General features: G+C 43.5%; 1 protein-coding gene across 2 annotated transcripts; it reads left to right on the top strand.

Annotated features, from left to right (window-relative positions):
• Positions 1 to 4705: 4705 nt before the first annotated feature.
• Positions 4706 to 13730, top strand: LOC103695585 (phytochrome A). 2 transcript variants are annotated; one of them, XM_026800585.2, is made up of 4 exons: positions 4706 to 8117; positions 8353 to 9169; positions 9349 to 9639; positions 10476 to 11008. In XM_026800585.2, the coding sequence occupies exons 1-4, from the start codon at positions 6065 to 6067 to the stop codon at positions 10477 to 10479; spliced, it is 3165 nt and encodes a 1054-aa protein (XP_026656386.2). In that variant the 5' UTR covers positions 4706 to 6064; the 3' UTR covers positions 10480 to 11008. The 2 variants fall into 2 exon arrangements, with proteins under 2 accessions (XP_026656386.2, XP_008775174.2); XM_008776952.4 differs by lacking the exon at positions 10476 to 11008 and adding an exon at positions 13322 to 13730 and having other exon boundaries at positions 4712 to 8117.
• Positions 13731 to 15363: the final 1633 nt, after the last annotated feature.

Below are 15363 nucleotides of genomic sequence, written 5' to 3'. Positions count from 1 at the left end.
CGAAGGACGGAAGCGGCCGACGGGAGAAAAGCTTGGCTGGTGGGCGCCCGGACACGGAACCGGCGGCGGCCTTCCAGCGGCGGGTGCGGTGGTGGATGGTGGAGGTATGGAACAGAAGGCGGCGAGAGGTGGCGGAGGTCTCGGGCGATGGCACTGTGGTCGACCGCGAGAAGGAGGCGGCCGAGGATGCGGTGGTGGCAATCGGGCGGTCGCGGGAGCGGCGGGGACAGCGACGGCGAAGCGGCGCGGCTCGGTTGACGGAGGAGAAGGAGGCGGCGGAGGTCCCGGGCGATGGCGCTGTGGTCGACCGCGAGAAGGAGGCGGCCGAGGATGGGTGGTGGCAATCAGGCGGTCGCGGGAGCGGCGGGGATGGCGACGGCGAAGCGGCGCGGCTTGGTTGACGGAGGAGAAGACGCCGGCGGTAGAGAGTCACGGCAGGGGCGGCGGCAAAGGCGTCGGCGGCGGAAACCCTAGGGTTTCCGTTCGACAGAACAGAGGTAAGTTTTTTTTTTTTTTTTTTTTTTTTGGAAACACGTGCAGGGCCCGTGGTCCTAAGGGTTTTTTTTTTTTTTTTTTTTTTTTAGCTGGCTGGATGTGGACCCGGGTTATCGGGTTTTGGGGTAACGGGTTTAGAACTTACCCGTTACCACCCGTCTCCGTCTTCAACCTCCCGAACGATTCGGGAGGGCGTTCCGGCCGCTTCGGCGGTCGTTGCGGAACGGCCGAACGGCACGGTGACGGTGGCTCCGTTGTCGGCGGCGACAGGCGGCGGCTGGTCGTGGTGGCGGCCGGAATCTTGTGCGCGGTGGTCGGCGGATGCGTCGACAGTGCCGAGGGACAAGGTGGCAAATAGATCGGCGACGCTCTTCCTCTTTCCGGCAGCGGGAGTCACACGCGGGCCTTCAACGCGCTCCGGTGTCCGTGGTCGACGTACGGCGTAATACTCGTGCGGCCACAGAAATCCTGGAATCCGGCGACGCTCGGCCATACACCGGTGGTGGCACGACGGTGAAGACGCGGCAGAGGTGGTGGTGGCGTCGGTTGCAGGCTCCGGTGGAGGGCCAGAGGCGGCGCTACAGGGAGGGCTCCGGAGGATCTGATGGAAAGAGGTGGTTGCGGCAGGGAGGGGCACAGAGGAACTGCTCGGCCACGGGGAAACTTCCTTTTTTTTTTTTTTTTTTTTGGACACTGACAGAGGGAAAGAAGAAGGTACCGAGAGAAGCCCGGTGAACCAGGGTTGCTCCCCTCTGTCCTTTCTTGTGAGAACCGAGAGAGCGAGAGATTTTTTTTTTTTTTTTTTTTTTTGGCTCTCGGTTTGGAAGAGTAGCCGGGAGATGGAAGTGCCCAACACAGTCTTCTCTATTTCACAGGAAGGCTCGGACGATCTGGATCGGGCTTTGGCAGCAGGGGCAAAGCCTCTTGCTCTGATACCAAGTTGATGCCGGACCAAATCTGGAGGAAGAACTTCAGCGGGATTTTAAACCAGAACAGAAGAAGAGGGAGAAGAGAAAGAGGAGGAGGGGGAGAAGAGGGAGAAGAGAAGAAGAGAGCAGGAGATTAGGTGGGGAGAAAATTTCTAATTCTTCATTAAAAACCCTAATCAACTTAAAAGTTCCCTTTAAATAGGGCCCCATAAGAACAATTAAAATAAACCCCTTACATAAAATAATTCCCCACAATTAAGCCCTAAAATGCAAATAAACCCAGAATAAAATAAACAAATAAACCACAAATAAATCCCTAAACACAAATAAACCCAGACATAACAATAAGCAAATATGCAAATAAAATGGGGACCTAGCTGATGTCCCCATCAAAGAGGGCTACCTTCGGGTGGAGCTGGGATCTCCAGATCCAAGCACAGTCTGGCTCCGGCTCATACTCCTGCTGGATAGTATGGGAAAGATCATCCAATCTCACACTAGACTGACATGAAGTACCCCACACCACTATGTTCAACAGCTCCTCCTTTTCAACCAAGAAGATGTTCTCAGAGTGGTTGGTCATATAAGTAGCCACCCAGTTTGCAGTCTTATTGGCTTTTTTAAGACGCTACTTCATCTCCCGTCTTATTGTTAAAAAAAAAAAAAACCGCGTCTATAGACAGCCCTTGAAGGGTATACCGCTCGTTGGTGCGGCGACTGGTTCCAGGTCACGGATTGGAGAAATTATCGTCGGCAGTACATGCACCAGCGTCACCAGCCAATTATAACCGTTTCTCACAATGACGATGCGCCAAGGTACCAGCTTAATGAAGGGGGTTAATAGAAACCAGCGGCATCATTGGCTGCGTGCACAGCCACGCTGTTAGAAGCCGTGTAGGCAACGATTTCTACACACATTCGAGTCCGGGCGTGGAAGCCTGACAAGGCACCTGACATCCACGTGAAGTAGTCGTGCCGGGTTGGCTTTTCTTCTTGCGTCAGCGAATGGGGTGCTGCCACCTCCGATGCCCATCCCCAAGACCTTTGAACTAAATAAATTTGATTTTTTTTTTTTGCATAATCGAGTTGTAAAAAAATTGAAATGTGAGTAAATACCCTCTTAAAATTTATATTTATTTTTTATCCTCATAAAAATATTATTTTTACACAAATACCTCTAATATAGCGGTTCTTCTAACATCTAATAAAAACCATATTTATTTTAATTAAAAATAAAATTAAATTTCGAAATTACTTTTCTTACTTCCATCGCGATTGCTTTATAAATATTTTTTTTGGTATATCTACTCATTAAGAATATTTAGTCATTTTAATTTGAAATCGTTAATTTTTTAACAATATTAGATGACATGGGTATTGATAAAGTCGGAAGGTATCCCCCGAGCCCTAGAGCTCAGTCCTCACCGGTCTCAAACAGCGGAAGCAACTGCTTCTCCTCAGAGGTATTGTCCGCTTTGAAGGGGTTTCATAGTCTCTTCCCAACGCACGGTTTTACCCTGCAAAAGGCGCCTCTGAAAAGAAAGGGGTTGCCCTCCTCCATTTAACAAACAAACTTCTCCACTATCTAGTCGATGTGGGACTAAGTTCGGACCCTTTATTCCTACAACATAGCCCCCCAGTGGAGGGGTCTGTGCCGGGGTCAAGGGCTCTCAACGAAAGCACCATTGATAAGGTCGGAGGGTATTCCTCTGAATCCTAGAGCTCAGTTCCCACCGGGCTCAGACAGCAAAAACGACTGCTCCTCTTCATAGGTATTGTTCATTTTGAAGGAGGTTTTATAATCTCTTCCCAACGTACGGTTTTGCCCTGCAAAAAGCGCCTTAAAGAGAAAAGGGTTGCCCCTTCCAAACAGACCTCTCCGCTATCTAGTCGATATGGGACTAAGTTCAGACCCTTTATTTCCACAACAAGTACATATGCAAAATCAAGAATTAAAAAAAGAAAAAGCATAGAATAGCAAAAAAAATATTTTATGAGGATATACATGAAAATATTAATTAAAAAAATATTTATGCAAAATTTGATATTTAAAAAGATGTTTATGTATAAAAAACTTAATAAATTAGATTTCTCTTGGGGCAAGTGGCTTGAGTGGATCTATATTTGACCGTAGGCTAGATCCGTTCGGGGAACATGGTTTGAAAGTGGTCCAGCTTATGCTATGTCAGGCATGGACCCATCATAACCTGCGAATTACTATTTTAATAATCAATTCTAATCCTACATTTAACACCAAGCCATTTATCAATGCACTCCATGTCTCCCTTCCCCTTAGATGCCCATACCGAAGCGGGCCCACCCCACACCCACCCGCCCCCGAGCCGCGGCGCTCCCTGCTTCTTTTAATTTAATGTTAGATTTTAATACTTTCGTACTCCTTGTTTTTTTAATATTTTTATTTTCTATAACCATCACGTTGATCAATCAAACATTTTATTCATGAATCATTTGCATCGGAGATGGAAAAACCTCAAGCTTAGATTTTTCTTGAAAAGTAGATGGAAAATAGTACAACAATTAGGCTGAAAATAGAGCCCATCGGCGAGCTTCAAGCTGGGCACTGAAAAATTTAAATCAAATTTAAACTTAAATATGAAGTCTATTTATTTTTCAATTCAGACTATTTAAATAAATTTAAATAAATTTAGAAGAAAATAATATATTATAGACTATTTATTTATATTATAGGAGGGAATTTAATTTTTAATTAGCTTATTTTTTAATTAATATTATAAAAAATAAAATTTTAATTGGGTTTAGAGAATTTATTATTGGTGCAAATAAATAATTGATTGGGCCTGGCTTGAATCTGAATTATTAAAAAAAATTTGGAATTTAAGTTTGGCTTAAAGTCCGAAAAAAATATTTGGATAGGATTGGAGTAGAAAGATGGCTCGCCCGGTCACTTTCACCCCTTAATAATAATAGTCAGCCCATTCTATGTAAGTATTAGAAAGTCTAGGCCCGTCTACGTGAGTATTGGAAAGTCTAGGTTTTGTTTTCAACTGGATATTTCCCTTTCACTGAAAAAAACTAATTGTCGAAGCACAAGCAAGTTTGCGGATTGGATTCTGGTGAAAGTGCGCGTGACTTGATCCACTTGCAGTTGTCATGGACAAATCTTTCTCGATTTTAAATATCTAATGGAGTAAAAAACAAAAAAAACGCGACTGCCAACTCCGAAGTGGCTGCTTTTACCATCCTCCTTATTATCCAGGAAAAAAAAAAGCCCTCCAAGTTCGAAGAATGGTCATCACCTTCTCTCTCTGCTGTTTATTATTCTCTCTCTTTCGATATCCTCTTCGCCCAGCCGACAAAAATAAATGAAAAACAAAACGGAGAAATCGGACCTGAGTCGGTAATGGGAGAGTAGAGGTTTTATCTTTTTTATTTGTTTGCTGTTAAGTTTCCAAAATTTGATTTTGCCTTACTTCATTGGGATGGAATTGGTGGGTTGTGGGGGCGGTGGATTCGGCCGGGGGACAGCGGTCGAGGTGGCCGCGCGCTCTCGTGGGTTCCAGGCCGCCTCCTACTGCCGTTGCGGTCCCCGACGAGTGATGGCCGAATGCGGGGTCCCTAGACGCTTCTCCTCTTCGTCCTCTTCTTATTACTCTCGAGTGAGTGAGTGAGTCGTTTGGGGGTTTGGGAGATGGGGTTTTGGTCCGAGAGCTTTTGCTTGTGCAACTCTTCCAAGGGGCTTCGCCCTTGACATCCCACTCCACTTGCTTCCTTTTCTTCTCCTTCCCCTCCTCCTAGGTTTTGCCAACGAGAAAAAAATAAAGAGAAAGAGAAAGAAGAGTCGGTTTTGCAATTATTTATGGGTTTCAGAGAGGTGAGCTGCTTCTGGAGCTATAAAGATGTCGCCTTGGATGGGGATTGATGCGAGTGAAGTCGGCTCCGTGTTTGGGATCGGGATTGGAACGTTGGAGTTGAATTCTCTTTTTCTTTCCTCGGGCTCTTCTTTGAGTTAAGAAGAAAGGGCCTTTTTTTCTTTTCTTATCCCTCTCAATTTGGGATTTGGAGCTATTTAGTTCGCTGGCGGAAGGTAGCTCCTGTCCTGCGGTCAGATAATTAGATGGGCCATTTCTTGAAACTATGATTGTTGGATTTTTTGGATCTCTTTTGCTTCTATAAGGGTGCTTTTCTTCTTCTTCTTTTTTTTTAGAAGTTTTCCTTTCGGAGTAAAGATCTATCGGATCAGTAAGTCGGTTTGCAAGCCGGGCTGGCTCTATCAAACTTTGAAGTTTAGAGACATCAGATATTAGAGCTTTTGATCGGTGTCGTGTATGTCTTTTACTCTCTTCTGGTCTCCGCCCTCTTATTTGTGACGGGCGAAGTCTGGTTCCTCACCTGTTATTTTCTCTTCTCTGCTTTTGGTTGATGCCGGGCTCTCCGAGCATTCCCCAACCAACGCAGTATAGGATAGAATCTCGTGCATCCCAGTGAAGAAGAGTTGTGTGTTTTAGAAGCCTAGAGGAAGTAAGTGCAAGGAGAGTTCCCATCCCAGAAACAAGGGTCTTTCTTCTTGATTTCGTGTCGTCCTGTTCTTATCTATGCACAAAACATCACCTTGTTGAGAGGAGGCCTAGTGTTCTAGATTTATCAGCAGGGTCGCAGAGATGTCTTCGTCCAGGCCTGCACAGTCTTCCACCAGTTCTAGCAGAAGTAGACACAGTGCGAGGATAATAGCCCAGACCACTGTGGATGCGAAGCTGGATGCGGAGTTCGAAGAACATGGCGATTCTTTTGATTACTCGCAGTCGGTTCGTGCACACCAAGCATCGGATCCCGAACACCAGCGGTCCGAGAAGGTTACGGCTTACCTGCAGCATATCCAGAAAGGGAAGCTAATTCAGCCCTTCGGATGCTTGTTAGCTCTTGATGAGAAGACCTTTAAGGTCATTGCCTACAGCGAGAATGCTCCGGAGATTCTCACCATGGTCAGCCATGCAGTGCCGAGTGTCGGCGACCACCCGACCCTCGGCATCGGCACCGATGCGAGGACCCTCTTCACTTCCCCCAGCACCGCGGCGCTGCAGAAGGCGTTAGGCTTTCCCGAGGTTTCTCTGCTGAATCCGATTCTCGTCCACTGCAAAACCTCTGGTAAGCCCTTCTATGCTATTGTGCACAGGGTCACCGCTTGTTTGATCGTAGATTTCGAACCGGTAAAGCCTAGCGAGGTGCCTATGACTGCTGCCGGGGCTCTCCAATCATACAAGCTCGCTGCCAAGGCTATATCGAAGCTTCAATCGCTGCCTGGCGGGAGCATGGAGAAGCTATGCCACACTGTTGTAGAAGAGGTCTTTGAGCTTACAGGGTATGACAGGGTCATGGCTTACAAGTTCCATGAGGACGATCATGGTGAAGTCTTCGCAGAGATCACAAAGCCAGGCCTCGAACCTTATCTGGGGTTGCATTATCCTGCTACGGACATTCCTCAAGCTGCCAGATTTCTTTTCATGAAGAGCAAGGTACGAATGATATGCGACTGCCGAGCAAAGCCTGTGAAGGTGTACCAAGACGAAAAGCTCCCCTTTGATATTACCTTCTGCGGTTCCACCCTCAGAGCTCCGCACAGCTGCCACTTGCAGTACATGGAGAACATGAATTCCATCGCTTCGCTAGTTATGGCAGTGGTGGTGAATGAAGGTGAAGCAGATGATGATGCGGAGCCGGGACAGCAGCAGCAGAAAAGGAAGAGGCTTTGGGGGCTTGTGGTCTGCCATCATGAGAGCCCGAGGTTCGTCCCTTTCCCCTTACGATATGCCTGTGAGTTTCTGATGCAAGTGTTTGCCATCCATGTCAACAAGGAGCACGAGTTAGAGAATCAGATGCGTGAGAAGAACATCTTACGAACCCAGACACTATTGTGCGATATGCTGCTTCGAGAAGCTGCTCCTCTGAGCATTATATCTCAGACTCCCAATGTCATGGACCTGGTTAGATGCGATGGTGCTGCCCTTCTGTACCAGAATAAGATTTGGCGACTGGGAGTGACTCCAACCGAATCCCAGATACGCGACATCGCCTACTGGCTCTCGGAGTGTCACATGGATTCTACTGGCTTAAGTACTGATAGCCTACATGATGCTGGATACCCGGGTGCTCAAGCTCTTGGTGACATAGTTTGCGGAATGGCTGCCGCTAGGATAACTTCCAAGGACATCCTTTTCTGGTTCAGGTCACATACTGCTGCTGAAATTAGATGGGGAGGTGCAAAGCATGACCCTTTTGATAAGGATGATGGCAGGCGAATGCACCCAAGATCCTCATTCAAAGCTTTCCTTGAAGTTGTCAAGATGAGAGGTTTGCCTTGGAATGACTATGAGATGGATGCGATTCACTCATTGCAGCTAATACTTAGAGGAACTTTCAATGATACTGAGAGTGGGAGCAGAAATGCTGCCACGCTGGACTCCCAGCTCCATGACCTTAAACTTGAAGGGATGGTGGAGCTGCAAGCAGTTACAAATGAAATGGTCCGTTTGATCGAGACAGCTACGGTGCCGATCTTAGCAGTGGATGTCAATGGGCTCGTAAATGGGTGGAATCTCAAAATTGCTCAACTGACTGGTCTATCAGTCGACCAAGCCATAGGCAGAGATTTGCTCACCCTTGTCGAAGACTGTTCCACTGATGCTGTCAAGAAGATGCTTTACTTGGCATTGCAGGGTATGCCTATGCTTCTCTCACTTGGTCTTTTAGTCTTGAATTGCTTTGGTTTTCGATATTGAGGCACATTTTTTTTCCCCACACGGGTCCTGCATGTTCATTTTATGCATTGTTTTACCCCGCACCTTCATTCATTGGTCTTGAGTTTCACATTTAGGTGGCCACATGCTAACAAGGTCGAGTAATCAGGAAGGAAAAGTATTTAATGTAATGCTGTCTTCTCATTTATGATCAGGAAAAGAAGAGCAAAATGTGCAATTTCAGATGAAGACTCATGGCCCTCGCATGGAGGATGGTCCTGTCATCTTAGTCGTGAATGCTTGTGCCAGCCGTGACATCAATGATCAGGTTGTTGGGGTGTGTTTTGTGGCACAAGATATGACTGGTCACAAAATGGTGATGGACAAGTTTACCCAGATTGAAGGAGATTACAAAGCCATAATCCAGAACCCCAGCCCCCTGATCCCTCCTATATTTGGTGCAGATGAATTTGGCTGGTGTTCTGAGTGGAATGCAGCCATGACCAAGTTGTCTGGATGGCAGAGAGATGAAGTGATAGATAAGATGCTCTTGGGCGAGGTCTTTGGAGGTCCCATGGCTTGCTGTCGTCTGAAGAACCAAAATGCATTTGTAAATCTCAGCGTTGTAATCAACAATGCAATGACGGGTCAAGAAACCGAGAAGACTCCATTTAGTTTTATCAACCGTGACGGTAAGCATGTGGAGTGCCTATTATCAGTGAGCAAGAAGGTGGGCACAGAGGGCGTGGTCACTGGAGTCTTCTGCTTCCTTCATATCGCCAGTCATGAGCTGCAACAGGCGCTCCAGGTGCAGCAACTATCAGAGCAAACAGCAATGAAGCGATTGAAGGCTTTGGCATATATAAGACATGAGATTAGAAATCCTCTTTCAGGTATTAAGTATTCTAGGAAAATGCTGGAAGGCACTGATTTGGATGAACAACAGACACAAGTTCTCAGTACTGCAGCAAAGTGTCACCATCAGCTTAATAGGATTCTCGATGACTTGGACCTAGAGAACATCATGGACAGGTATTAATTTTTAGCTAAAAATGCCTCGTTATTTTTACTTGTCCTTTTCTAAAAATTTAATTTTCTGTAGTCTGAGTAATGCTATTTTCTGCACAACTCTTTATCACAGTTTCTTCCTAATCATTCTGTTTTTTTTTTTTTTTTTTTTTTTTTTACTTGCTTCATTTTGTTATCTCCAGTTGCCTGGATCTGGAAATGGATGAGTTTGCTCTGCATGATGTCGTGGTTAGTGCTGTAAGTCAAGTCATGATTCCCAGCCAGGGGAAGGGAATTAGGATAATCTGTGATTTATCTGAAGGATTCATGACGGAAGTAGTTTATGGTGACAATCTTAGGCTTCAACAAATTCTTGCTGACTTTTTGCTTGTATCTGTGAACTTCTCTCCTAATGGAGGCCATGTTGAAATTACTGCTAGTCTGATAAAAGATCAGTTGGGAGAAAGTCTCCATCTCATACATCTTGAGCTCAGGTACTGCATAGAAATTATTGTCATCTAATCTATACTCCTATTTTTAGTACAATATGGATGTGTGCTGCTTTCTATAGGATATTTGTATGTACGTACGTAGATGTGTGCTGCTTCCTATTCGTGAGCTCAGGCATGCGTGCAATCGTGCACTCGCACACACATGCACGCACGCACGCACACCATGTTGAAATTACTGCTAGTCTGATAAAGGATCAGTTGGGAGAAAGTCTATCATACATCTTGAGCTCAGGTACTGCATAGAAATTATTGTCATCTAATCTATACTCCTATTCTTAGTACAATATAGATGTGTGCTGCTTTCTATAGGATATTTGTATGTATGCATGCAGATGTATGTTGCTTCCTATTCTTGAGCTCAGGCAGGCGTGCATACGTATCTGTATGTATATATGTATGTATGTATATATTCTATGATTATGGTTGTATTTTGCTTACAATTGAATCAGGATCTAAAAGTACTTTGATGCCTTTTCTTGTACTCTGTTCTCTGAATGCTGACTCAACTACTTGAGCTTGGCTGAATTTCTCTCTCCAGCAAGTTGGTCTGTTCTATTTACCAAAATATATAAGCAATGATTTTCTGGTGGCTTATACAAACTACGGAATCAAGATTCGCTTCACGACCAATACATGTTCTGTATGCTGTCATCATGTATGCACGCAAAATGAAAATACATGATATATCTTATTTTATAATAAAGGATCAGAGCCTTTCTTCGTGTTATATATTTGGGATGATGTCTATGTAATATCTACAAAGTCAAGATGCATTTCCTCAGCTAAACATTTTTTATATACTTGTTATATGTGTGCAGGTAAACAAAAAGCTATTTAATGTATCTTAGTGCTTTTTAAGCAAGGAACAGAGCCTATCTTCATATTTGTACAGTCTTTGCAGCTTATTCTAGTACTCCCTCAAACATAAATGTCAAAGCATTGCTTATGGTACAATGTAGAGAAGGAAAACAAGGCTGAATTTTTCTGGCTCGGTTTTCTGGTGGGGGGGTGTCAGTGGGGGTGCAAAACTGTATTGAAATTTAAGGGGCACATAAGCCTAAGTGGAAGAGCTAGTGTGGTTGATGCATGTTACTGAAGTAGATGCCGTAGTCCTGAAGCATTATGGTCAGAGTGGCTTCTATATACCTACAGAGATTTACATTTGTCAGCTTCTATACTAGTTTTGTACTGTTAAAGTATGTTAGATGGTAGAAAATATGATAACTCCACTAAAAAACTCATATGGAATGTGGAGAGATTAATAGCCTAGGTTGTAAGTTATTTCCTGAAGTTACGAGAAGTATGACTTTGAAGAAATTTTTTGTAATTCTATAGAGATAAATTCATTTTATCCTCGAATAACATTTATTTTCCAGAATATTATTTTCATCTTTGGGTTTTGCCTCAAATATTCTTTCTAAACTGGAAAATCTGGATAGCTATTTTCCTACTTGTCTCCTCTGGTTGACCTAAGAAAAACATTGGATATAAAAAAAAATGGAAGAAATTTAATAATATCTTCCGAGATCATATGCATTTCATGCAGGAGGGTTTGTAAGGAAACTGTCTTAAGCATCCTTTGCAGAGAAATATCATTGTGGAACTTTGATGAATACCAGTGACTCTCAGTATGGTCACCATACTGACCACCCATTGAAAAGAAGGATCTATCTTATTCAGTCATTAACGAGCGGTTCTGTTTGGGAGGGTTGTGCATGGGTATGTATTGAGTGGCTGCCATCTTGATGGAGGGGTAAGTCTTAGACCAATATATAATAGTTGTGGTTTGGCTTGCTTGAATAAAATAATGAAGACATGGTGACAAAATGTTATCTATGTGTAAATTATTATGCAGCTGTATGAAGGATTATCTGGTCCATCACCAGGTAGAACACCATGATCTCCCCACGTATCTTCACTTGCATTAAGCAAATCTTGGTTAACATCTATAGCATGCCATTGCATTAAAAGGGTATTTTTTTGCATCAAAATGGTATTTTCCTTTTATATAAATGTTCAAAAAATCCATCATAGTCCTACTTTATTTCGTGTGATCATATGTGGTGCAGTTAAATGGTCTTAGACGAAATGAAACTAATCTTTCAGTCGCTACCTCCCTTTGTTGCTGGTTTCAGTTGTCCAATTTGTATGCTATTTGGTATTTTGCCAGTTTATGTTTTGGTCAAGCTGGATATTTCTTTCCTCTACTTCAGTTGAGTCTCGTTGTCCTGCACATGCGCTCTCCTACTCTGCCCATTGCTAGGCGACATCTATGGATTTTTTACAGTTGCTACCATGTTGATTATTTCCGTATGGTATAACATGCATCTCTTTAAAATTCGTCCATATTTATTTTGATCTTTTCATATGGTATAAATTCCATTTACTATAGACATTTTTTACATTGATTTTTCACCTTTGAGTTTGTAAAGTTTTGCTCCATCAAAGGCAACATAGATGCATGACATGTATATTATTAACTGGTATGCATGACATGACATAGCTTCATCTATGTCCCCAAATGATGGTTGGAAGAGCTGGAGAAGATGATACAGGATTTCTTTAGGGAGATGAGGCTGACTAAAGCTCCAATTTATTTGCAATAGGAGGTTTAGGTTTTGTAGGGTTCTTGTTGGAGCTCTGAAATGGTATGGGTGACAAAGACTTTGGGAAAAGGCACACAGTACGATGTGGTTTTCAGTGGTGGGTCTTGAGTTTTTAGTGGTCTGTTGAGGTTAGTGGAATTTGGTTTTTGAGAAGAGACAAGCAAAGTAGTTAAGCTCCAGAGACTGGATTGCAGTTTCAAGTTGGTGAGGCCTAGGATTTGGAGGACCTTTCATGTGGAGAGAGTCCTTGTATGTAACTTTTGGACAAATTTCATAGAATAGCCAAGCTACTTCTTATCCATAGTGTATCATCCTTTTTACTTCGGCTCTGACTTATTTGTTTGAGGTGGCTGTTTAACCATTAAGCAGCTTGCCTTACCAAGAAGAGAATTTGACTGCAGGTGTTCTTTTTTCATGTTGATGCAATTGTAGATTGAGTAGATGTTTCATCTCAAGGCTGGTTTGCGTCTCCTCAAGGCTCCCTTTTCGTTTGCTTGCGTATATTTTCTCTTTCACATGGCTCCGTGCCTGTGATCTTTCTGTTTTATTGGTTGGGTGCTCGAAATTGACCATATCTTTCAGCTGCCATTCAATTGCTGTGATTTTTCTTCGTACATGCCTTGTTAGTAATAGTATATGAAAGTAAAGCTTTAGAAAATTAAAGTTACTGAATCGCATGAAAATGCTGCATCACGTCATCCACCAAATAAAATCTCAATCCTTTTTTTCAAGTGGGGCACCTTTATACAATTCACTTTTGGGCACCCACAGGCATTGCTCCGACATAATGTATGCCCACTGGATGGTCATGTTTTCACATCGACTTGTATGGATTTTGATTGTAACCTTGTGTTGTACTTCTCTAAGCGTGGATTTCTTGCTTATATACTGTCTAGATGCTCTGTAAGTTCAGTTGTCTTCTGTTACCTACAATTCAGTATTACAGAGAGACTGCAGTACGATTCGCAGAATGCTTACCAGTCTAATGGTCATATCTGCTCTGCTATTTTGATATTAGACTTAGGTTCTTATCCATAATTTCCCTTGCTTTGATGCAGGATAATACATACAGGCAGCGGAGTACCAGAGGAATTGCTTTCTCAAATGTTTGGAAATGATGATGACCCATCAGAGGAGGGCCTTAGCCTTCTCGTCTGTAGGAAACTGCTGAGGCTCATGAATGGAGATGTCCGCTACCTGAGGGAAGCCAGCAAGTCGGCTTTCATCATCTCCGTCGAACTTGCTTCAGCACCGAAGAACAAAGGCAAGTGGGCTCGGGTGTAAGGACCGCCACCTAGGGTTCACTTCTCACACTATGGAGTTCATCGATGTACTATTTTTCAGGGCATACTTTAGACGCTCCTCTACCCACTTAACCGTGCTTGTAAACTTTCTATTTCACTAAGAGCCTGTGGTAAAAACTATTTAATCCTGGAAGCTTGTTAATCGTTCCTTATGGTTTGATGATTTTTGTTTTGTCCTCCTGTCTGCATTTATGTCGCAGAGTCTGATTTAGAAACTGAAGCTGATGCAGTTGCCATGCTGAATGCCATTTGGATTAGTGATCTTGCTCTTATCTCCTGTTTCATTGGGTGCTGCTTCTCGCACCACGCAATCTACAGTCCGAGAAGTACACCAAATTGCTGGAATCAAGTTTTCATGGAAGAAATGCTTGTTTCTAATGTTGCAGCATGCACGGATGATGTCAATCTTGCAATAGACAGTAGAGTTTTATTTTTCCATTTCGTTCTCTTTGGGAGAAACTGTTTCCAATTCACCTCTAAACAAGTTTGCAGAAGTTTTCGATGCATCGCTTATTTCCAAGCAATGTGGTTGTCACGCCCCGAACCCGAGGCCCGGGGCGCGAGCAGACGCCACGTACCTGCAGGGCGGACCCCTCAGGCACGCAAGGCAGATAGATCAGATCAACCATCAATTACTATTTAAAGATGAATTCCAGTTTTCATATCAAATGTCCACATATATACATAAGACAAAAGAAAATCCATATCTACTAGCTAACTAAATCATGATCACTCCATCCCGTAATCCCTACAATCATATGTCATCACCTGCAAAAATGTAAATAATAGGAGTGAGCTAACAGCTCAGTAGGCAACATCATGCAATAAAGTCGTCATATAACATGTCGTGATGCATATAAAAAGCAACTAAACTCATGAATCCAAAAATCCACACGATAATCTGTAAATCCGATCCGAGACTCAAAATAACTCAACCGCATGACTACGGCCACATCACCCAGTGGCATGGTTACACCGAAGTGCCAATACAACTCTCCGAAGAGCCGCTCCACTGAGCCAACGCACCACTGTGCCGCACCCCCTGGTGCCAAACTCACGCTCCACCGAGCCGCTCCGAAGAGCAAAACGCACCCCTGTGCCGCCACTATTCTATCACCGGTGGTCGCGGTGTCGGAACTAGTTCCTCAGTACAAGTCGACAGGGCCAACGTATCATCCCATTGGCGGGGCCTAGACTATAGTCACGCGGATTTTAAAAATCAATAAATCAACTTTCCAAATTAAAGTCATAATCATACTCCCATCAGTAAAGCATATAACAATTTATGAAATTTAAATATTTAATTTTAAATCTAACAATAATGCCAATAATAAATCAATAAATCAACATATGCAAGATACATGTTAAAATTCTACTTTAAAGCAATAGGTCACCTACCTGGGCTCGCTTAAAAATCCCTGCCACAGATATCACGAACTCCTGATTAAAACATAAACATTATTTATTTAATTAACTAAGAAACATAATTTAAATAATTTTCAAACCCTTAAACTCCTAAGTTCATAGATCCAAGAATGGGCCCCTAAGATCAAACATAGACCCGAAAATCAGAATCCTTTAAACCCAAGTCAATTGTGGCCCAAAACAGATTAGGCCCAACTGAACCAAACCAGATTACAGACCCAGATCAGATCTCGGGCCCAAACCAAACCAGCCCACAGATTCAATCAGGCCCAACTCAGCCCAAAAACAGGTCCCTAGCCCAACCCAAACCAGACTACATTCAAATCAGATTAACCCAAGTTTCTGACTCAGATTCAGACCATAACCAAAAC

Source organism: Phoenix dactylifera, chromosome 1 (assembly GCF_009389715.1).
Source record: "Phoenix dactylifera cultivar Barhee BC4 chromosome 1, palm_55x_up_171113_PBpolish2nd_filt_p, whole genome shotgun sequence".
Taxonomy (NCBI): domain Eukaryota; kingdom Viridiplantae; phylum Streptophyta; class Magnoliopsida; order Arecales; family Arecaceae; genus Phoenix; species Phoenix dactylifera.
The sequence above is the reverse complement of the archived record's forward strand: the minus strand, read 5'-3'. Positions and strand labels throughout refer to the sequence as shown.